This window comes from Musa acuminata, chromosome BXJ2-8 (genome assembly GCF_036884655.1).
Source record: "Musa acuminata AAA Group cultivar baxijiao chromosome BXJ2-8, Cavendish_Baxijiao_AAA, whole genome shotgun sequence".
NCBI lineage: Eukaryota > Viridiplantae > Streptophyta > Magnoliopsida > Zingiberales > Musaceae > Musa > Musa acuminata.
The window spans coordinates 2,259,491-2,281,908 of record NC_088345.1 but is presented as its reverse complement, the minus strand read 5'-3'; the positions used below and the strand labels follow the sequence as shown (position 1 = coordinate 2,281,908).

Here is a 22,418-nt window from a genome sequence, read left to right as displayed (position 1 = left end):
CTGACTCAAGTTTTCAGTCTGATATCGATGATAGCAAGTCGAATTCAGGATATATGTACACCTTGAATGGAGGAGTAGTGTGCTGAAAGAGTTCCAAGCAAGATACCATTGCTGACTCGACCACAGAGGCGGAGTACATTGCTGCATCAGATGCAGCAAAGGAGGGAGTCTGGGTGAAGATGTTCATCACAGATTTGAGAGTCGTTCTGGATAGCGAGAAGTCGACTTCCTTATATTGCGACAACTATGGGGCGATTACTCAAATAAGGGAACCAGGGTCTCATCAGAAGTGTTCTGAGGAGGTTCTAGCTTATCAAAGAGATCGTAACCCAAGGAGATGTAGCAGTGGAAAGAGTTTCATCCGAAGATAACATTGCAGATCCACTGACAAAGCCATTGTCTCAGATTGTCTTTGAGCGTCACATAGGTGGTTTGATGGGGATCAGACACATAGGTGATTTGGTTCAGGTCAAGTGGGAGATTGTTAGTCATAGGTGCCCAACAAGCCAATCACGTGAGTGATGACACATGTGACTTGATACAGAATCTTTTTTTGCTTATTATATTTTGGCGTATATCACTTTATAACTATTGCATAAATGCATATATATATATATATATATATATATATATATATTGTGATGTCCTTGGATTTGTGCAATGGGAATCGGATCGTGATGAGATCACGATAATGAGATCGATGCACCTTTAAACACATATCCTAAATAATCTCGGTCATAAGTTACTCGAGAGGGACATCGTAATAACCGGATAGACTGGTGTGCTGTATACCCGTCCATATGATGGATGCAGCTGGTCTCATAGTTGCTCGTGTAGGGACACTAGGGATAGAGTACATGTGCTCATTAGAGAATGAGTTCACCGATTGATCTGCTTACGGAATGCTGGATGGTTGATGATGCCTTATTGTCAGACAGTGATTCCGTAGTCCTAGTGGTGTATCTGGTCCTTAGACTTGAGATACCAAGGATGTCCTGTATGAGTGCTCCACTCTTTGATATCAGACTTATAGGTTTGGCTATCCCAGATCTAGTACAGCTGGTCATTGGGAGTGGTAGTCGACCTTACGAGGGCTATTGAGTGTCGATAGAGGATCATCCACTCTTTGCGTCATGAGAGAAATATCCCATGTGTTCTTGCTCAGACAAATCCCTGGCTAGGGTCATTCGGGTTGAGAGAGAAAGAGTTCTCCGAGAGAATCCGATTAGAGTGAGACTCGAGTAGAAACCGTATGGGTCTGACAGCACCATGCTCGATATACGGTCTTTGGGATATTGGATGGATGAGGGACTATAGGTACACGGTAACTGAGGATAGACAGGTCTAATGGATTGGATTCCCCTGTATCGTCTGGGGATTATGGCGTATGGCCTAGTACGTCCGTAGTCGATGAGTCAAGTGAATTCACTGAGTTAGAAGGAGTTCTGACAGGTATGACTCACGGCCAGCTCGATATTGGGCCTAGAGGGTCACACACATATGGTAGGCATTGCGATGAGTAGTGGTTCTGATATGAGATATCCGACGGAGTCCTTGTCTTATTGGATGCAGATCCAATACCCACTAGGGGAGGACCCATTAGGGTTTGACACGGGACCTCTATAAATAGGAGGGATTTAGAGCCTCATAGGCTAGAGTATTTGCTTGTCTTTCCTATTCTCCTCTCCCTCTCCACCTCAGAGCACTTGACCTCCTTCACCCTCTCTTAAGGATCTGCAAGGAAACAGGGATATACGATCTCCCTAGGTAACACAATCTACTCTATACGCAGTTTTAAGTTTCGCGGATTTTGCGCACCAATCTTCACACGACGACGAACATCTCTTTGGGAATCGGGGATTTTGTTTTCTTGTTCTTCCGTTGCGCATGTGATGTCGCCCCCAAGATTTCCCAACAGAATTATCATAAATAGTTTTGATAAAATCTCAAAAAAGACCCACTTTCAAAAATTCTGATATAATTTTTTTTTATTAAATGATAATTTTACTCTTGCATTTCAACTCTGGGCTTCTTGCGTCTCCGTCGTTGGCCACTATTGTGCGTGAGCTACTGATTACCTTTGTTGACGGTCAAAACCTAGTCACTTGTGCCTCTGCCCAAGCAAGCCCACTACTAGGGCGTGTCTGATGGAGGCCAACAAGGTCCTCGGAGATAGGGGCCAATAGGGGTTAGCAAAGATAGAGGCGGGCGAAGGTGGTAGCAAGTCTGATGAGGACTAACGGGAGTCTATAGAGGCAAGGGTGGATCAAATAAAGGATAGTTGAGATCTGCGGAATGCAATGGTAGGTTCGACAAAATAGAGGGGAGGGAAGGTCGGGTAGCAATACTAGCTATTGTGTTGTGAAAAATGACGAGACGGCAAGAGCCAATGAGATCCACAAAGACAAAAGCGATACAGAAAGGTAAGAGCACTGGTGTAGGGCGTAAACAATCGCGGCAAATTTTACATAGGTAGGGGTAAAATGTCTTTTCATGCCAGAAAAGAATGCTCTATGAGAATTTTGAAAAATGGGTGCTTGTAAAAAATTATCATAGGCTTTTTCTTTTCATCCAATCAAACCATGCTGCTTAATGAAATGTTCCCATGCAAGACGTTATTGGAGGGAGGAACAGCGTCCGTGTCTGAGATTTTTGTGTTCCTTTCCGGTTACTAGCATACTAACTGCTTTTAAAATTGCAGATTTGAGGCAATGGTGAGGGAAGCAACTGTCCACTTGGAAGAATTTTGCCACGTTTCTGCTGGCGATCCATATGCAAGGCAAAGCAAGCTATGCTCGAAGTTGCCGATGATGCACGCAGCTGAAACTGATATAGAGAATAACAATGTAACATTAATATATTATTAATTTATAAAAAAAATATGAATATATTATTAACTTCAACTTAGGTATTTTGATAAGATGATTCTTAAATGGAGCCAAAGTTTAATATTTTGAGCTCGACTGCCATAAGTTTGAGACAGGTATGACAACAGTTCTTGTCTTTTCGAGAGAGAGAGAGAAATGATAAATTTTCTCCAAAGAAGCTCACCACCATTTGCAGGTTTGGAGGATAAAATTTGTGTAAAGAACAGACACATGCTATGCCAAGGAAGAGGATCTTAAATCAAATTCTCACAAAAACAATTTTTCAACCTTAGTCTTCCAAACATGCAAAATTATCCATCAACTAGTCTTGCCTATCACAGGATTAAATCACAAAGCAGACATCAAAGTTGTAAATCCAGATCATAACCAGTAGCAGAAATATAATTTCAAGCTCATCGCTTCTTCGACACACCGACCGTCTTTCCCCTTCTGCCAGTAGTCTTTGTGTGCTGACCACGGACTCGAAGACCCCAAAAGTGACGGAGACCGCGGTGGTTCCTGCACACAAGTGCTACTGCATCAACAATTTGAAGCTAGACAAAACAATGTTTGCCACAAGTCCACTGATGATAGGAATGATGCAAAATGCAAATTCAATGAACAAAGAATAAAAATCCGGCTTTCACATGGCAATAGAGAACCGAGTAATATCATACTAATCATAACAAGCGATGCAATGATGCACACTTCAAAGCACAAATCTTGTCAATGAGTAATGCCTCATAATTTGTTAACAGCTATTCCTAGATACTGACATCAAACACTCAGTAACATATTCTAATACAAGGTCCTTATGCTAAACTTCTTGGCCATAATGCATGGCAACATGGTCTCATCGACTGAGCAACAATATCGACTTTCAAGTGAGGCTTATCATACTAACCGAAAAAAGAAAATGACAAATTGAGATGCTAATGACATCTCCACTCGTTAATCAGTATATGTTGAAACTCATTTTCAACTTATGTAATCAGGTCATAGCTTGCACATCAGGTAATACACTGTTTAAACCTGACAAGTTAAGATGCTTTGTGACAATGAGGTGAACTTAATAAGGAGAGGTGATTGACATTAAAAGAAAATGTCTTGGAATTGGGTTTGGAGAAAAAAAAATCAGTTTACTCTTAGAAAGAAGTCCCAACATAAGTCTTGATAATAAGTTAAGATGCTTTGTGACACGAGGTGAACTTAATAAGGAGAGGTGAAAAGAATCAATTTACTCTTGGAAAGAAGTCCCAACATAAGTCTTGATAACAACAATCAACAAACATGCCAATAAAGCACACCTCCAAGGACGAAGCTAAGGAACTAAGGGCAAACACAGCAGTAAACAAGATGATTCGATCAAATGAATCACACAGCAACAATTAAGTTTTAGCAGTAGCAACCTTATCTTTTTCAGGCGCTCCAGATCATCTCTAAGCTTCATGTCCAGAGAATTTGAAACAATCTGCGAATATCTGCCATCCTTGTAGTCCTTCTTCCTGTTCAGAAACCAATCTGGAATCTTGAACTGCCGTGGATTAGCAACAACAGTCATAAGATTCTCAAGCTCGGCAGCGGAAAGCTCTCCAGCTCTACAGATAATGTAACGGAGTAAGAATTACAAGAATAAGAAGTCAAATTGAACCCAGAACAGCTAACTTAGTTTACTCAACAAATTCAATTCAAAGCCACTAATTATGAGAGAACAGAATGGATCTCTGCAGTAATTATGAGGGGGCATAAATTCTACTCGATAAAATAATTATGCAAGCCAAATTATCTATCAATTGTAATCATTGCCAAACAAAAGATTAATAAAAATATCAATTCGAAAAAGAACATCAACAACTAAAATGATAAAGACTCGCAATGAAGAACGCTTTACAACTATCCAAAAACAATATAACATAATCACATCCAGAAACAGTTAAATCTGATAGCTAAACATGAGACACAGAATCCCTCACTAAAGAAGATCTCAAGCAGGCTACAGAACAAACACCTACCCATCCTAGATCAGTAATTAGTAATAAAAGAAGGGAGTCAAACAATGATTTTTTTTATTCCCAAAAAGCAATCAAGAAAAATAAAACACTAAAATATCACAAGAACATTGAAATCTGAAAATTGATGTCCAGATTCGATATCTTTTTTCCCAAATTCAACGTAACATAAATTAAAGAACTAAAATGCAGCCAAAGGATCAGAAGTTGCAACAACAGGAGAAGACAAAAAGATGACCTTTTGTTCATGTCGACGTCGGCCTTCTTGCACACGATGTTGGCGAACCGGCGACCGATACCCTTGATGGAGGTGAGGGCGAACATGATCTTCTGCTTCCCATCTACGTTGGTGTTGAGGACACGAAGAATGTGTTGGAAGTCCTCGTTCGCGACCAGAGACTGCAGGTCCAAAGCAGACCACGAAAAAACAAGAAGCGATCACAAAATTGTCTTGAAAGTAAAGATCGTGACTCACGAAAGAGCAATCCAAGAGAGAACCCAACCATGGCGGCGGCGGTTATGGATTTATTCCTCGCGCTGCTGTTCTCAAGGGCGCTCGCCGGCGGAATGCGGCGGAGGAAGCTTTATAGAGGGCAGACGACGAGGAAAGTAAAACCCTAGGGAATTTTACATATCCGTCCTCAGACACTTTTGAAATAGCGTATATGTTCTTTCAAAGTTCTGTCGTGTGATTTGGCTTGATCAATTGTGATATTATTTGGTTGGGCCATAACGGGCCGAACCGAGCCCGGCCGGTCCAGCCCACATGTATGTGATCCGTGAACTCGGTGTGCGCTACGTCACGTCGACCGGCCGTGCTTTGAAGTAGTGGGGTTAGCGAGTCGCGAGACAGCAGAAGTCGAGTGAACCCTAAAACGTTCCCCTTGCCATCTGTGCGGGTCGGAATCTGTTGCGGCGAGTGGCATCGATCTTGCACCGGGTGCTTCGACGCAGAAGCGACCGGAAGTGGGAGAAGCGATGGACTCTGCGGGCGGAGGACCAGGCGACGAAGGGCCTCACGGGGTACTCTCTTCGCAATCTTTGTCCGTGCTGGGCGAAGGGATCTCCCTCGTGTTCTCTCGCTGGACGGCGCTCCAGATGGCGGTGGAGAACGCGTGGGGTGGGAAAGACTCCCGCAGCAATTCCGAGGAGCTCGCCTCCACCATCCTCTCCTGGTTCTCCCAATCTAAAGGTGCCATGGTTGTTATTTTGAAAATTCGTGCGTCTACGCCACCTCTTTGAGCTCTTCTTTATTTTCCCGTAAGAAAGATCCTCTTTTTCATGATCGTATATACAGAATTGGGTATTACAATTGAGTTTTGTTTTCTTAATTCTAATAGCATGCCTTTTTAGCGACTTAGATTTGACCCTTCTTGTCGAACTTTCTTAAATTTCAATTTTTACGGTGGGTTTCAATGTTAGTATCAGAATTCTATTTCTCTTGACCGGGGTTGTAAATGAGTGAAGCTGTTTGTGAGCAGCTCCATGTTTGGTTCGTTAAATGTCCGCTAGAACTTAATTCGTGCCTAATTTTATATCTCGGATTTTAGATTAGCCAGCTTGAATATGGGTAACTTGGTTCGTCGAGGCTCACTTGTTAATAAGTTCATGAACAAGCTTATTTGTAGAATCGTAAACAAAATCATTTACAAACTCATGGACAAGGTCATCTATAGTCTCATGATTAAAGGCTCGTTCCTAAGTTCACAAATAGTTAGTAAATCTGTAGAGTTGCCATTAAATTATTTCTTAAATTCATAGATATAAGGAAAATGTGTCATGTATCATTGTTTTATATTTTGATGGATTATATAGGCCATTTTATATTTGAAGTTCAGATATGTATTGGATATACTTAATGATGATGTTTTTGTTGTTGTTTTCTTTATTTTGGATTGTTTTGTTTGTTTTTCATGAATAATACTTATGTCTACTAAATTATTATCTTAGAACTTCTATCGGAATAATAGCTGGATTTTTAAACAACATGAATTTGTGCTCGAGCTTGGCTTATTTCATATACGAGCTTAACCTCAACTCTTTTGACAAGATAGATATGCTACTGATGAGCAGAATCTGAGATGATTTTAGCTTCTTGAATATAAATGAAGCCGAGCTCAAACATAATTGTGAAGCTCAACTCAGAACTTGAGTTGAGCTTGAGCCCCCCTAAAATTAGTCGAGCCAAACTTGAGTTGCACAAAGCTTGGCTTGGCTCGATTGCAACCCTACTTTTGATTCCATTGTTGTAAGTTCTGTTTGTAGGTTACACATTACATTAGTTTATTATCTTATTTCCTAAGTTGCTGCATTGTGCCAGAAGAAGAGTGGCTGAGGCGTGGTATTTTGATTCAACGTGGTAATTGAGTTTTGACATTTATTTCACTGTTCTGTCTAGGACCACTTTATATTGATGATCTGGAAAATCTGCTTGAGGAGAACATGGAAGCTTTGTTCAATACAGAGATCGAGGATGGTAGCATTGAGGAGGTGCTTCTTTCCATCACATCAAAAAATTCTGAAACATTTTCCCAGTTTTAATTTGTTTTTTAGTAGTATCAAAACCATATCAGTTGAATGCATGTGAACCCAATCATATGCTTTTTTTGACAAGGCCACCTAATCTTTTAACTTTTCCTGGATATAATGATTCTTACATAAGCCCTTTTGTTATTTAGCATCAGTTCTATAAGTCTGTTCTCAAATCCATTTACTTACTGCTGCCCGTTAGTACTCGAGTATGCCGTAATCATCTTGAGATGATATTATCCGGTTTATGTGGTTTGAATGCCTCATTAATTCTGATCTTTCATAATTCCATTTTACTTCTTTCTTCTTCAGTGTGCCTTCTGGCTCTCTATGTCACTCTATTCTTCTATGTTCAAATATCTGAGTGGGAACTCTTATTTCTTTTATTCCACTTGATTTTAAAAGTTAATTCTTTGTGGATGTACTGTAATTGCCTTTTTTTTGTTCTCATGCACTGCTTAGATGCTTCATGGTTTCATTTTACTCATTTCTTCTTCAGTATACATTCTGGCTTTCTATGTCCTCTATCCATCTATGCTTAAACATCTGTTGGTTTAGTATTGCAATTACCTCCTTTTTTAGTTTCTTACCTCTTTAGATTCTTGGAATTCTACCCGACTTATTTGTTTGAATAGTCGTAATAGTTGATAAAGGACACTTTTGATTCATCAATTAATTTTTAAACTGTTCAAAATTTTGATACAGGTAGCTGAAGAATTAATGATTATGCATGAAGCTTGTCTTGAAGGCAATTATGAATCAATTGAAAAGCTGAGGAGGTCTGGCCCTGTTGTTAGTGCTGTTTCTCAGAGCAAAAGGGTAATGCATTAAGGATTTCTAGTTCATTTATATCCGTTCTCCATTGCCCATTTCATATCTATATATTTTAGTTACCCAGATGTTGCATTAGTTTAGATCATCTTGGTTTAACAAGCCATAGTGCCTTAGTACAAGTCAATAAATTACTCAGAAGATGTTTCACTCCAATAAACTTTTTTTGAGATTATATTTGATGTATTTATTAGAAGAGAACGGAGAATGGTACTGGAATACTTATATTACATGCTTTTTAACCTGTCACACTATTTTGCCAAGGTTCTGAAAACCACATCAGATTGGTACATAATGACCATACAGTACAGGACAGTAGGCCTTGGCACACCAAAAATGAATTAAAAATTGTTTTATATGTTGATGCCAACCAGTACAGCAGATGTATCAGTATACTGGTACTAGATGTGATGGTACACCAGTATTTTACACCTTTTTTTAAAGAAATCTTTTTTCTAGTAATGCAAGTTCCTTTTTTCTATTGTTAAGGACACCCACCCATTCCTTTGTAATTTTGAATGAATTTTATTAGTCTTGTGTTCTCTTAAACTGCTACAAAGAAAATATCCTTCCCAATCCTCCTGTGTGCATATCCCTGTAGTAATAACAAGTCTAGCTTATTCATGTAATGGCATGTCCCTGAAACTTATGCTATTAGTGTAAAAGATGTTCTCGGGGTGTGATGCATATGCTTGAGAATGTCGGAAATTAGATTTCGGATGCATTTTGTTCTTTTGAGTATAACCATGTGAAAACAGGTTTAATATTTTTCATAAGATGAAGATCAAAACACCAAGGCATTTGGAAGTCTGGATCCTACTTGATGCATCTTTTGTAGTTGAGAGTAGTGCTAAATTTAGCAATATATTTGGCAATTTGGTGAATCATAAAAGTTCTTTTCTTCCTTATGATCTTTTAGAGCTTGTTGAAGAAGGTACATTTCTTCTTGATTGTTCACTTAGAAAGTCATGTCTGTAGCTTCCCTCAGTAAACATCAACATGATTGACTCTGGTTGATCTGGGCATATATGGAGTAATATGAGCTAATATGAACCAAACCACTCATTCAGTTGATGTACTCTCCCATTTGTTTCATCATTTGGGGATTTACTAAATGATCCAATCCTGCAACCTTCCAGTGCTTGAGACGTATTATTTTAGTTGCTTTCCTTCATTCTGATCGTATTTATTATTTCTTTTCCTGCTTACTCTTATTTAGAAGATCAGAACTTTGCTGTGCTTTGCTGTTTCCGACGGAATTGCTAAAGAAATTTGGTGATATATAGCAATCATGCTACCTCAAAAGTTTTGAGATTCTTTTCCACAAGCGAATAAATTTGTCGATTGTATGCAGGGGTATATGTAGTGCTGACAGCAAATGTTTTTTTTGTTCATGACGTAGGTGGTTGATGACGATAGTGAATATGAGAGTTCAGATGAAGAAGCATCAGAAATGATGGTTGATGAGCCAATGCCACATGAAATGGTTGTGGAAAAGCCAAAGCAGAAACAAATGCCAGATGAAGATGGATGGTCCACAGTTACTTCCAGGAAACACAGGGGTCAGAAGTAATGGTGGAAGGCAGTGAGAGTATGCAACTCTTTGTTGATCAATCAAATCGAGTCCTTTTTTGCTGTGGCCTTGGAGAGAGAGATGTTTAGGGTGTTTTGATAGCATTACGTTATGGTTTACCCACTTCATTTTTATTTATAACCCTTTCGATCAAGCTTGTGGTTATTATCACCCATTGTTTCCGATGTAATATTTTATGAGAAAATTTCGTGATAATAGTAGAACAAGTAATTCCTAAGTATAATTCGTGTGGTGCCAAGACCAGTTTTAACAGAGGAGATTTATCTAAATGTTTTTCAAAGTTTGATTTGATGGATTAATAATGGAGATTGTTATACTATCATTGTAGGTATAAGTTTTTTTTTATTTCTTTTCTTGTTAATGGGATTTAAAAAATAATTATTCAATAAAATAGGGTGAATTTATTTTTGTAAACTCACTTTACGTGAGAAGCTCCTCATCTCGTCTTATTTAAGAGATTTTTTTGTTCCTCATTCAGAGTTAGGTTTCCTGGATTTTTTAAAAATATTGTTTATTTTTTAAATATATGAAAATTTTAATTTGTATTAAAAGGTGTTATAATTTTTTTATGTTTTATGTAATTTTTAAATTTTTTATACTTTTATATTTTACTTGTATTTTACTTTTAAATTAGGATTTAAGTTAGTTGAAGATTAATTGATATTATTTAACTTATATTTTGATGAATAAATAAATTATAATAAATATTTATAATTTATGCATGTTAACAAAGCTTTTGATATACTTCAGGAAAGAGATAATATAGTCCGGTAAAAATAAAAAAAAAAATTTAAAAGGCGACAATCATAATTTTTATAAAGGTTGAATATGATTTGTTGTTGTATCCGCAAAGGGGATTTGTCAAACTCTATTGAGAGAGTCATGATAAAAATGAGACACACACAACAAATGGATGATTCACCTGTTTAAATGGATGGAATAAGAAACTCTTTAGTTGAATTTGGAATAAATCCTGAAAACAAAGGCATTTAAATCAAATTTGCAATCGAGTACATTTGCAATGTTCAAGGTTGGTCAGTTGTGGTGGGAACCAAAGGAAAATTATTGCAGCATATAATAAGAATTTCTCATAGCTGCAAACCTTGAGTTTTCAAAGCCTCGAACAGACTCTTTGATCCTGGTACAACATCATTATTCAATGATACCAAAAGTTACAGTCTGATATGTACTACTTGGTTCGGTATCTTATCTTAGCAGTCCGACATGTTACCCGAATTGGTATCAAACAAAGATTTAAAACCTTAAACAGAAGATTTTTTTATAAAATTTGCATTTAAACTAATTTCCGACGGGATCTCATGTTTCAACTCTTGAAACCTCTTAAGTAGGCTGGACTTGTATGTTTCAACTTCAGCATATTCCACGGAATTTGGAGTGGAGCTAACAATAGCAATCGCATCTGCTTGGTGCAAAGCCTCGGCCGCTTCATCTGCAATTTCCACAAAAAAAGAACGAGGTATGTCGCAATAAATTTCGGATTGCTTATGCAACATGCAGCACAAAATGACAGATAATTCAGGTGGTGATCGACTTGAGCTTCAAAGACCCCAAAACTTGAATTAACACACATTAATGCCACCAAATCTCAAACTTCGGAGCATGTTGATGCACGACAGGTAAATTAGTGCTACATGAAGTTGGTTCAGAAGAATTTATGCAAGATTAGTGCCACCCTTAAAATCAAATTATTATATCATTTGGAATATGGTTTTCTTATGGGGATCAGGCCTGCATGACTACCACACTTTGAAGACACTACACCAGCTGGCTTGAACCCAAGAATATTGCATAAACCCTAACTGACAGCATTGAATGACACATGACCCACCGAGTGAGAATGGGTAACAATACAAAAACTTCATAGGGAAGATCTGTCATGTCTGACATAATAACTATAAACATATAGAAGCCTTGAAACAGGAAACTAGATCATGAGAAAAGGCAAATCCCTATTACTAATCCTACAGAATAAACCTAGTGATGCTCGAAACGGTCTTGGTTTTAAACTGCAGAATAACCTCAACATGCCCTTTGGTTTATACAGAAACATGTGTGCAAATATATAGTGATCAAAACTTTGACTTGATATTTATACAACTGCATAACGGAGAGTGAAATGGATGGTAGAATGACTAATCAGGTAAAATCAGAATTTGGTGATGACAAGATAAGATGCAAATTTAGATACTTCTTAACGGTATCATGCAACAAACACAAAACACACTTATAACATCATTTAGCTTGGACTTACCAGAGTGAGAAAGGGCGACAAGAGTTTTAAGAGCTTGTTTGCGTGTCTTATCATCCTTGGCAGTCTTCAGCATATTCAACAGGTCTAAGGCTCCGCCCATCTCTACTACTTTCATCCTCCTCTCATCTATTAAAAAATGAGTCATAAATTGACAATAAAAGAAAAAAAAGTTTGTCATTTCAAAATCCTAATCAAACACTTTGGTGAACTCCATCCATTTTAACAAGCAAAACAAGAAAAGGATGATAAATGCATTTTACAGGAAGAGGAGAATTTTTCAGTTTCCTTTCTGATAGAAAGGAGCTTAACAAAAGCTCAAGATGGTGCTATGGTGCTAGTTATGAACCTAATATAATTTGTGTTTTGTTGGAATGTGATGGTTTTTTTACTTCTAACAATGACTTTGCAGGAATGGACTATATTATGAAGAATCTTAATGTTTGGGTTTACTCCGATTCTCTACAATCCATCACTCCGCTGAGTATCTCTGCTTCTTTTATGTGGCTTGATAGAAGTATACCAAATGATTGTATTCAGGTTGCACAATGGGTAAACGTAGTTAAATGGTAACTGGGAGGTCATACTTTAGCTAGTACTGCTAGACTTCAAGGAATTGCTCACCACTGGGGTATGAATTCCAATGGGAGTCATAGCCTTATTGAAACTCTGTATCCATGTTTTGGTAGTAGTTAAAAGCAAGTCCTGGAAAGGAAAAGAATCTGATTTTGAACCCATACTCAATAAAAGAACACCCAAGCGAAAGTACGAGTAATCATTTTCTTCTCGGTCAAAATCAATAAGAGAAGCAGCAGGAATCACAATTAGAATTTGATATATAGTTTAAAAATATTTTCCATAAAAATGGACTCTTTACTCTGAAACTGTTATTTAAATAAATTGACAACATTACTGAGATGAAGTTCCTTATGCAGTTTAAGAAGATGTAATATAAGCTCAATGGCATGAGAAGATCCATGTAGCCAAATCCCAAATGGTAAGGACATCATGTCTTCTTGTTGTTGTATAGAAGAGTTCTGCTCCATATATATATGGTGCACTAGGGGTCATAAAGTGAAATGAACATATTTCCGAAAATCAAAGTAATGTTAAGAGTAGGAAAAGAAGTCCACAATCAACAGTAATTAATTGAATGCTTCACTGCAAGAAATCATGAAGCATTCGTACAAAAGAATCTAATAAAATTTCACAAAGTGGTGGGAGTGCGTGAACAAACCAGAAAAGGAAACATTTGTGCACCATCATTGCTTGAGAATGATAAAAAAATACAAAATTCTAAACTAAGGACAACATGCTACGAAAGTATGAGAAATACCATCAACTGCATACAGAGCCAATCTGGAAGCTCCCATTCTCTTAAACAAGGGATCTTTGACATGCAAAAGAGAGATGGACTGTTGCAACAGAGTCTCTCCTGAAAACTTGTTGAATGACAGTATCAGAGATCCTTTCTTTCTGATTAGCATATGATCCTAGATGGATAATAACCATTAAACATGGAATATGTCTATCGAATTAAGTGCCATACCCATGTAAGGAAAGAACTCAAATGCAACAAGTGCTGCAGTTCCTATAAAAAAGAGTTTCAGCAACCAACCAGCTTTCCTCTCGGCCTCTTCTTCAAGTGACATATCATCTGTAAAGTATGTAAAATCAAATCATTTTTTCACATGAAGCTTCTTTCTTGAATATTAATAATTCCATAAATTTAGCCAAGTCAAGTATGCAACTTGTGTATTATAACTACGGGGACATCTCAAGAGAACTAAGTCCTAACAGCTCCTTTTTATGTTAAAAATTGCAATCAGGATTAATTATCTTGTCCTGTAAGTATCATAAAAGTTAAGGAGCATATGAAAACTTTGCTCTTGATAGTTTCTTATTTTAATGGTTTATATAAAAATGGTGATTCAAGGAAAGTTATTTTCCATTGATAGCAATAGTAGGTAAATCCTACTCATTGAAACTTAATAAAAGCGAAGGCGATTCTTCATCACCCATTCATTTATTAAAAGCATCATCTAGAGTAGGTCATCATGTTTGTTATTCAGTACACAAGAAGCCTTGGGAACTGATTACCATAACGTGATCATTTTGATCCTTTGTTCTTATGTTTTGAGGTAGCAAGACTGCAACATGCATATCATATTATCTTTGCAAGTATCTTGCATAACAAACTACTAATGTGCTTTATCAGGTTCCAAACTTTTCAAAGGCCACAAGCTAGTTATATAGGTGAATGTTAACCATCACTTTATGTCTGTCCCTTTCGTGGAACGTGTTTTTCATCATGAAAGGCACAGAATATGTTATGCGAAGGTCCAATATGCTCCGAACTCTGAACTCAAAGACATTATGAAGTGAAAAAATCTCAATTTATAGATTAAACATTATCCACAGCAAGAAACTTTCCTATGTGCCTTGAAGTCTGAAAAGAAAATGTTATTGAATATATATTCAAGAATGAAACTTACTAAAAGGTTCACAAGGTCAGGATGAGGATAGGCACAAAAATGTCATTAAAGGTATAATTAAAATAAGAGAATAAATCTAAATATCTTTATATATTATAGTATTTCTAAATTTAATATAGTATGAATCCCTAAATTTCTAAAATACTAACTTATAAAAATAAAATAGTTGGGACCTTATGACTTGTGTTATTACTGAGAACAGAGAACCATTGCTCATGAGATTAAAATGCCACCACTCCTACCCACACTCTTATTATCTCCCCTCAACTCTCGGTATCACACTGATGTTGGCAGATGCGAGGAGTGACATGGGATGGCCTCATGTGGAGGGTCTTAAAAGAAAATAAACAACAAATATTTTGTAATTGAACAAATAGGCCAATATGGCACAAAAATAACTATATCGAGATTGATTCAGTTGATTTTGAGAAATATTACCCATGATCTAGTGATTCAATTGAAATGTTTAATTAAATCGGGTTGAACCAAGCCAACCTGGATTTTGCTTGGGATGGTTTACTATGAATGTAATCCAACTTTTTCTTATAACATCCATCAATCCTCAATTGACTCACTATCATATTAGTCACTATTCATTTCTTCATAAACCCCTGCCCACACATAATCATCAAAAAAGCTGTTTGAGAAATCAAGCAAACAGAGAATGAATCATCACCTCTCTCGTTTATCGTTGAGAACTGTCTAAGGAAAGATTCTCTCACGGTGTGTTTTCCGCTCGACATCTGCAACCAAACCACCACTATGTCACTATTACAAGAGACATAACAATTAGTCAGATCAAACTAGGGTTTAACATTTGGAGTCGGGGAAACACTAAAGGAAGCTTACGAGCATCTGGCGGAAGTCGGGAAGGGAAGGGCCAAAGAACCGCGAGCCAACACCACGCACAATCTCGGCCGTCGAGGATCCATCATAGGGCAGCCGGGCGTATGAGGGCGGGGGCATCCCGGGATGGACGGAGCCGTCCCGGGGCACGGCGCGTTCCGGCGAGGGGAAGAAACCCCGCCGCCCCGTGTGGCGCAGGGCTCTCGTTGGAAACCGCCGCATAATTTTGCTGACAACCGTGAGCGGTCGCTCCCTCGCGGCTTATTAATCGCCCCCTTTGATCGGCCTGATAGGTTATCTCCAGCCTTCCGCATAAAAGCCGAGTGTCACAGAAGTATCTGCCGTCCATTCCTCGAACGATCCATCTGAGACGTCGACTGTCCCTCGTGCAAGGTGTTCGCTGTTTCAAAGCATGTAGACGATCCTCCTTTTGGGCCTAAGCTTGCCCAGGCCCAAACTTGTTTTACCCACCATTGGCATGCGGAGGTGATGGGGAGGAAAGGATATGGTGGGAGGGCGTGATAGCGTGCCACGTCACGACGTCGAGCCACGTGGAATCATCTCGGAGTGCGGCGGAGGCAACAGCGGTCACAAAGACTGCACCGGTGCGAAGAGAGGAAGATGGTGAAGACGAGTGAGCGACAGAGAGAGAGAGAGATGATACGAAGGCGCATGCGGGAAATGGATTCGTGGTGGCTTAAACCATATAAAACTAAAGAAAAGACGACGAGTAAGATCTGTGGCACCCGAAAAACTAGTATGTGACTGAACTCACTCATCGCATGCATCCAATCCAATGTTTGATCATTGCAGCAGAAGTTTCTAATTACGTGATTCCGAATGATGAACTTGCAGTGTTGACTTGGAAAGAACCATTATGAAATGATCAGAACTGATCTAGAATTATTAGCGACATCCCAAAGTGATCCAAAGCAAAAGGTACAAATCAAACTGCACATCGAGAGTTTAAGTGGGAAACGTTCGAGTCTGATTCTGATGATATGACAAGTTAAACAACAATGATAAACCAGGGAAAAAAAGACCATGAAGTATCATCTCAAAAACATTCCAATCTTTACACATCCTGAAATCAGTCCCACACAAAGGAAGATGAAAAGAACTGGTCAGAACAACTGTTGTCAGCCCTCGATGACCTGCGGGCCCAGGTATTCGATAACATTCATCTTCAAATCCTTCGATATATCGATTTCTTCCAACCATCCAAAAGAAGAATCCTCCTCTCCATTTTGGTCAGTGGCACCATCTGAAAAATGGTACACGAGTGTGTCGGTAAGTGAATCTTTTCCGCTTCAAGAAGTCATCCTTCATCAAGCTTATAACTTCAGACAAAGCAAAGAGATCGATATCTTAAGTATATGGCTGGTGCAATCCATCTGAAGTACAAGAAATTTTGCCAAGTTTGTGGTTCCAGTGGATTCTGGATGGATAAGTCAGTATTGAGGCATTTATGCAGCCAAAGAAGCATGTGTTTCAAGCAATGAAGAGATGTTATCTGGATGGATAAGTCAGTACACGAGTGTGTCGGTAAGTGTATCTTTTCCACTTCAAGAAGTCATCCTTAATCAAGCTTATAACTTCAGACAAAGCAAAGAGATCGATATCTTAAGTATATGGCTGGTGTAATCCATCTTAAGTACAAGAAATTTTGCCAAGTTTGTGGTTCCAGTGGATTCTGGATGGATAAGTCAGTATTGAGGCATTTATGCAGCCAAAGAAGCATGTGTTTCAAGCAATGAAGAGATGTTATCTGGTAGCTTGTTCAAAAGAAAAGAATAATGGAATATATAGGAACAACAATTTAGATGACAGACTAGAGCTGAATACTACATTCACAATCATCATATAGGATTAAATAAGACAAACCGTCTGACTTGCTTTATGTATTTTACTTTAATGCTTTAATCAAGACGGTTTGTTATGAAGGTGTCATATTGATGTATTTTACTTTAATGCTTTAATCATACTTGACTTGCTTGGCCATACTACAATGTATGTGGAGCGTAACCTGGATACTATATAGAAGAAGGTCGGTAGTTCTCTTGTGTATCATCCTGCTATGACTACCAAACCATTCAAGTATAACAAAAAAGGATGTTTCTAAGGGTAAGCTTCAGAATTAAAGCAAGATGTAACTCTTTGTAGAAACTGCTTACTTGGATATGTCCTGTAGGGATAATCCCGATAGTATGTAATATCACGATCCTCTTCTTTCGAGTAGGGGGGTCCTTGAACATCAAGCACAGCACAGGCGGTAATGGCTGTGAATGTATGAATGTTGCCTCCGGTTGTCGGATAAAGAATTGAAGTGTCGCAAGGAGAAGTAAAATCAGAATCCACCACCAACTTGGCTAGTCTCACTGCGAAACATAGCATACATGGTCAAGCCAATAAACTGAGATTTGATGAATAAAATCATACAGAAAGAAGGCTCACATTTAGGTGAGGGCTTAGAGCTATTTGATGCACCAGGATCGAGCCAGTCATAAGACTTTATATGCACCGATCCTGCCAGTAATTTGCTGAAAACAGTCATCCCAGGGTGGTTATGGAGAGGAATAATTGCTCTCGGGGGCAAGAAGAAGATACTTATCTGCAAAGAAACAGAACACATAAACCAGAATGTATTAAGAAAATCCATTCATGGTAACCATATTTACCGAATTACTAAAGTTTTCAATCCATTAGATGCTTAAAAAACAAATATGCTTCTCTACTTTCTGTTATCAAATAACAGGAGATTTTCTACGCAGATTATTATTTCTTGTTTTGTGATCTATATCTACTCAGCATATTCAACAAATTCTTCTTCTCCAAGTTCATTTTCAAGCAACCATTTCTAGTGATACAGTTTACAAGTCTTACCGAAAAGTTATCGCACTTGTAAATCATCGCATATGTGATCTTTGGGGTTCCTTTGGAAGAATTTTTAACCCTGAAGAGTGCATCCGTGCTTAGCCCAATATCTTCTGGTTTCATTTCATCTGGAGACAAAAATAACAGAAAGCTAAAGCTTCAAGTACAGCATGGCTGGCTAGTCCCAAATAAGATCAAGAACACTATGATATCCTACAACAAATAGCCGGATTGCCCGACAAGAGTGTGTTCTGCTTTGAGCTCAAAGAAAATAACATTTCAAAATCAGCAGGAAAAAAATGTATAAAGAAAAATATATTCTCTCCGAAGGTTAACAAGGCTCGAGTGTCATATGACCAGGATTAAAAAATTTTCAGCAACACATGTCACCGACAGGGGGCAAACATGTTTTCACTAACAACCATGGACATGGATCTATGAGACCATGTGACTTCAAGGTAACACTGAAAGTGGATCTGACATGTACCACGGAATGAATATGGATATGCAAATATACTTGTCACATAGTCCAAACCTAGATTTCCTAATGAAAGTTCCAGATACAGACATGGATATTAATTGCATTCCAAAGACATTGATAGCATATCTACTCCAATCAACATGCCAAGCTCACAAGTTATTGTTGTGAAAACTTACACTGTTAAAGCAAATGCATTGTCCAGATATCCATATACAAATGCATCAAAACAAACTCAACGAATCGTTCTCATGAGTAGACACTGGACCTCTCACTTCATCAGTCATTTTTCTTCACAACTTTTATGCTCCTATACAAATATAATTAAAGGTCTGAACCTAGCCCCTTAACTATCATCAGAATGGACTTATTAAGATCTCTTTTTGTTTGAACAAGAAAGAGATAGGGTTCAGACGATATGATGACATTCAACAGAATAACTATAATGGGATGACAAATAGACGTAATCAGATACATGCAATTAATATCATGCATGAGAAGAATCCTTCACTTGATGACATAATCAGATCCATGCAACACATATCATGCAGCTCATATCCACAAGTTAACATTTAGATAAATTTACAGTTCCAACTGAAGTTTTAGCTCCTTGGGTCTTTTCCATTAAGCAAAATTGACACAATATAGTAGGCAACCATACTGAAGTATGAACTTTTAGAGACTTGATTCCGCAAAAAGCAAAGGCAAAAGCCTAACTATTAGGAGAATACAAATGTCTATTAGCACGCAGAATAATAGAGAAGGCAAAAAGCCTAACTGGACTGCTAGAGCAACTCTAAAATGTTGACCATTTCGGATGCTACTCATAATAGAGAATGACCAGATGCTTTCAGCACTACTGCAAGTTTGTATCAGAACAAATGTGTATTATATAAGTCAAAGAAGGAATCTACTCAGATAGAGCAGCAAAGCACTAGAGATCAAGATAGACGCACCATAGCAAAGAAGCTACTTGTATCGGCTAACTGGTGAAGTATGATAACATGTCGAAGCTCCTCGAACGAATGAGCGCAATAAAATCGTATTGAATTCATGCGAAGCAATCCTGAGAAGAGGTAATGACGCAATACCTAAGAGACGCTGCAGCATCTCGACGTTGGCGGTCTCAGGGACGGTCTTAGGGTCCTTGAACACCGTCTTGCAGGCCACGTACAGACGCTGGATCGCCGTGGAGGCGGCCTGCACCCGCCGCCGTGTCCCTCTGCTGCACCCTCGCTTCCTTACCAGCTTCTCCCCCTTCCTCTTCGCCCCCGCTGGCTTCTTCTCCCCCTCGTACCCATTAGTCGCCTCTACTTTCATCCAGGCCTCGCGAACTCGCCCAAGGTATGATCTTTCACCCCCAGCACCTAAATTCCAGCACCAAAACTCTCCAAGGTTCTAACTTTACCGGCTCCAAAGATCTAATCTCGAAGTAGAAGCGAGAGAAGCCCAAACTTTCAGTAGACAACCCCGGTATAGGATCGGGATCGACGAGCACTGTGCGAAAAAAATAGGAATTTTGGCGAGAAAGAAAGCGAGAGGGGGGGAGGAGGTATAAAGGCGGAGAAGGGGAGGCAAAACCAGGGGCCATGAGATAGCTTCGACGAGAGAAAACCAGACTCCGCCCCCGGAAGGAGGGAATTGCCCAAAAAAATCCTTTGGGAACACCACCAAAACTGCTTGTTTTCCACCCGACTCCGCCCGCCTTATTGCGTTCCCGAAACAGCTCTTTCCGACCATGGAACACAGTACACAGATTCGAGTCAAGCGTAGAACTGTTACCTGTAAAATGACCGAATCACCCTCGTCCCGATTGTTCGTTTACTCAGTCAACGTCACAACAAGTCAGGAGAGACACGAGAGATTACCACGACAACCCACCCGATTGCAGATTCTAATATCTTTTAATCTCAACCATCCATCTGTCTCGTCAAGTCAAATCTATCACACGTTTTTTTCATTTTAAAATGAATTGACGGTTGAGATCGAAAGTGGTTTCAAAAAGGACGGTTTGGAGGCACTACGAATCGTTCTTCGCTGAGAGTTTGCGTTCCCTTCCACCAACCCCATCTCTGTTCACGATGGTTCTGACACGCGGTAGGTGTCGTGGCGCGTCTGACTCACACGCAAACTCGTGTCATTTGTTGTTACCTCTGTTGTGAAAACTGGAGGATATTATACACAGTTCAAACATCACTCGAATACGAAATTGAAAGAATAAATATCATTTTAATGGGCACCAATTTTGGAGGATAAGTAAGAAGACCTACGAGTATGTACATACCTATAATATTTCACATTTAGTGACTGGATGCGGATGGATGACCCATATACGACGTGTTCCCAACTAAGCATTTGGACGTATGTAGTAAGATCTCTTGTCCTAATGGACTGACTATTTTCCTTTTCTCTGCTTCCAACTTGACCAAACCATACTGTATATATATATATATTTATTTATTTATGCCAAAAGAATCTGAGCGGAGATTGCGGGATCTGCTGAAAGTCGTCCGACAAAGAGAGGACGTAGAAACCCATTCGAGGATGGACGCGTCGGCGCGGCCCAGACACGAGCACGACGTCGTGCGGCCACGCGGCGAAGCAGGGTAGGCACGTGATTTGGACCGGTGGAAGGTTCACGAACGTGCCAGCTACGCAGTTTACGTCAGCATAAATGGCGTCAACTCGGTGACTGGGTTCGCCCACATCCCCCGACGGCGCCAGGTGGCCGGAACAGCGCATGCAAAATTACCAGATATGCGTGGGTTGACCATTACTCTTTTTGCCGAAAACACAAAAGCTGTGACAGAACAGTTGACCCTGACAACATTTGGCAGTCAACTCTCACATTCATCTCCGTCTTTAAGAACGGAAGAGTTGTGGATTTGGCATGCAGATCTCTGAGAGGGATCCACTGCAGTGGCCCAGTCTGCTACAGTCATCAGTGGATCTGGGCCTGGAAATTGAACTTACACCTAAATGTTTTTGTTCATCACTTGATAAATAGAAGTATATTAGATGTTATTGTTTATTAGGATCTGAAATTACATCATTATGTTTAACCTCAAGTTGACTTGCATCAAAGTGGCCTTATATGACATGCGTTCGCGACATGATAAGACTAATCTTTTAGATGTCTCGATTCGGCATCATGACGTAGATTTATAACTGTTCATTCTAACACTAACACCACTGCTCTAATATCTGCAATCAGGACATGAGTTACATTTATTTGCGACATCACATAATGATTAAAATTTATCTTTTAATTTTTTTTCCTATAGAAAATTGTACATATATATCCTCGTAATTTGAATATGAAATAATATATTTACCATAATAAGCGGTACCCAATTGTTCCCGACAAACGTAAGGACTTATAAACGATGCTCCCTACAAGTATTATTTTCTGACTACGGATGATGCACTGCAAGGAACAATACGAATGATTGTACACATGAATAAGTTACTGTTGAATCTCGTATTTTGATGATGAAACTAATTGATAATTATGTTTATGTTTAACTGCATTTTGAGTGATGCAGGTCTACTCGATCAGGATTAGACAGTTAACGCAGGAGGAATTGACGTTGTGCCGGAGGAGATCACGTCAGGGTATTGGACGG

The 22,418-nt window shown here is 38.9% G+C and overlaps 4 protein-coding genes across 5 annotated transcripts; 1 reads left to right on the top strand and 3 right to left on the bottom strand.

Annotated features, from left to right (window-relative positions):
* Window positions 1–3,102: 3,102 nt before the first annotated feature.
* LOC135618628 (small ribosomal subunit protein uS13z/uS13y/uS13x-like) lies at window positions 3,103–5,518 on the bottom strand. The gene is made up of 4 exons (XM_065119664.1): window positions 5,380–5,518; window positions 5,115–5,275; window positions 4,277–4,465; window positions 3,103–3,386 (listed from the first exon to the last, which is right to left on the bottom strand). The coding sequence occupies exons 1-4, from the start codon at window positions 5,380–5,382 to the stop codon at window positions 3,281–3,283; spliced, it is 459 nt and encodes a 152-aa protein (XP_064975736.1). The 5' UTR covers window positions 5,383–5,518; the 3' UTR covers window positions 3,103–3,280.
* Window positions 5,519–5,715: 197 nt separating this feature from the next.
* Window positions 5,716–10,132, top strand: LOC135618627 (pre-rRNA-processing protein TSR2-like). Its single transcript, XM_065119663.1, has 4 exons — window positions 5,716–6,068; window positions 7,275–7,366; window positions 8,111–8,224; window positions 9,639–10,132. Exons 1-4 carry the CDS (start codon window positions 5,855–5,857, stop codon window positions 9,807–9,809), a joined length of 591 nt encoding a protein of 196 aa, XP_064975735.1. The 5' UTR covers window positions 5,716–5,854; the 3' UTR covers window positions 9,810–10,132.
* Window positions 10,133–10,892: 760 nt separating this feature from the next.
* On the bottom strand, window positions 10,893–15,701 carry LOC135618626 (uncharacterized). The gene is made up of 6 exons (XM_065119662.1): window positions 15,444–15,701; window positions 15,271–15,337; window positions 13,649–13,756; window positions 13,436–13,534; window positions 12,103–12,228; window positions 10,893–11,280 (listed from the first exon to the last, which is right to left on the bottom strand). The coding sequence occupies exons 1-6, from the start codon at window positions 15,660–15,662 to the stop codon at window positions 11,093–11,095; spliced, it is 807 nt and encodes a 268-aa protein (XP_064975734.1). The 5' UTR covers window positions 15,663–15,701; the 3' UTR covers window positions 10,893–11,092.
* A 704-nt stretch (window positions 15,702–16,405) lies between these two features.
* Window positions 16,406–20,451, bottom strand: LOC135618625 (plant cysteine oxidase 2-like). Of its 2 annotated transcripts, none has more exons than XM_065119661.1 (5): window positions 19,884–20,451; window positions 18,324–18,442; window positions 17,895–18,051; window positions 17,615–17,818; window positions 16,406–16,780 (listed from the first exon to the last, which is right to left on the bottom strand). In XM_065119661.1, the coding sequence occupies exons 1-5, from the start codon at window positions 20,110–20,112 to the stop codon at window positions 16,692–16,694; spliced, it is 798 nt and encodes a 265-aa protein (XP_064975733.1). In that variant the 5' UTR covers window positions 20,113–20,451; the 3' UTR covers window positions 16,406–16,691. The 2 variants fall into 2 exon arrangements, with proteins under 2 accessions (XP_064975733.1, XP_064975732.1); XM_065119660.1 differs by having other exon boundaries at window positions 16,406–16,704; window positions 19,884–20,449.
* Window positions 20,452–22,418: the final 1,967 nt, after the last annotated feature.

What these genes read in the sequence shown, in the direction of transcription:
- LOC135618628 (XM_065119664.1), bottom strand. An exon ending in GACGTCGACATGAACAAAAG is followed by an intron (nt 4,466 to 5,114) that starts GTCATCTTTTTG and finishes CATTATCTGTAG; the next exon opens with AGCTGGAGAGCTTTCCGCTG. An exon ending in GAGCGCCTGAAAAAGATAAG is followed by an intron (nt 3,387 to 4,276) that starts GTTGCTACTGCT and finishes ACTTGTGTGCAG; the next exon opens with GAACCACCGCGGTCTCCGTC.
- LOC135618627 (XM_065119663.1), top strand. Translation starts at nt 5,855, where the DNA reads ATGGACTCTGCGGGCGGAGGACCAGGCGACGAAGGGCCTCACGGGGTA. An exon ending in CTGGTTCTCCCAATCTAAAG is followed by an intron (nt 6,069 to 7,274) that starts GTGCCATGGTTG and finishes TGTTCTGTCTAG; the next exon opens with GACCACTTTATATTGATGAT. An exon ending in AGGATGGTAGCATTGAGGAG is followed by an intron (nt 7,367 to 8,110) that starts GTGCTTCTTTCC and finishes ATTTTGATACAG; the next exon opens with GTAGCTGAAGAATTAATGAT.
- LOC135618626 (XM_065119662.1), bottom strand. Translation starts at nt 15,662, where the DNA reads ATGCGGCGGTTTCCAACGAGAGCCCTGCGCCACACGGGGCGGCGGGGT. An exon ending in CCGACTTCCGCCAGATGCTC is followed by an intron (nt 15,338 to 15,443) that starts GTAAGCTTCCTT and finishes GTTTGGTTGCAG; the next exon opens with ATGTCGAGCGGAAAACACAC. An exon ending in TGTCGCCCTTTCTCACTCTG is followed by an intron (nt 11,281 to 12,102) that starts GTAAGTCCAAGC and finishes TGGAAATTGCAG; the next exon opens with ATGAAGCGGCCGAGGCTTTG.
- LOC135618625 (XM_065119660.1), bottom strand. Translation starts at nt 20,112, where the DNA reads ATGAAAGTAGAGGCGACTAATGGGTACGAGGGGGAGAAGAAGCCAGCG. An exon ending in GATGCTGCAGCGTCTCTTAG is followed by an intron (nt 18,443 to 19,883) that starts GTATTGCGTCAT and finishes TTTTGTCTCCAG; the next exon opens with ATGAAATGAAACCAGAAGAT. An exon ending in ACAAGTGCGATAACTTTTCG is followed by an intron (nt 18,052 to 18,323) that starts GTAAGACTTGTA and finishes GTTTCTTTGCAG; the next exon opens with ATAAGTATCTTCTTCTTGCC.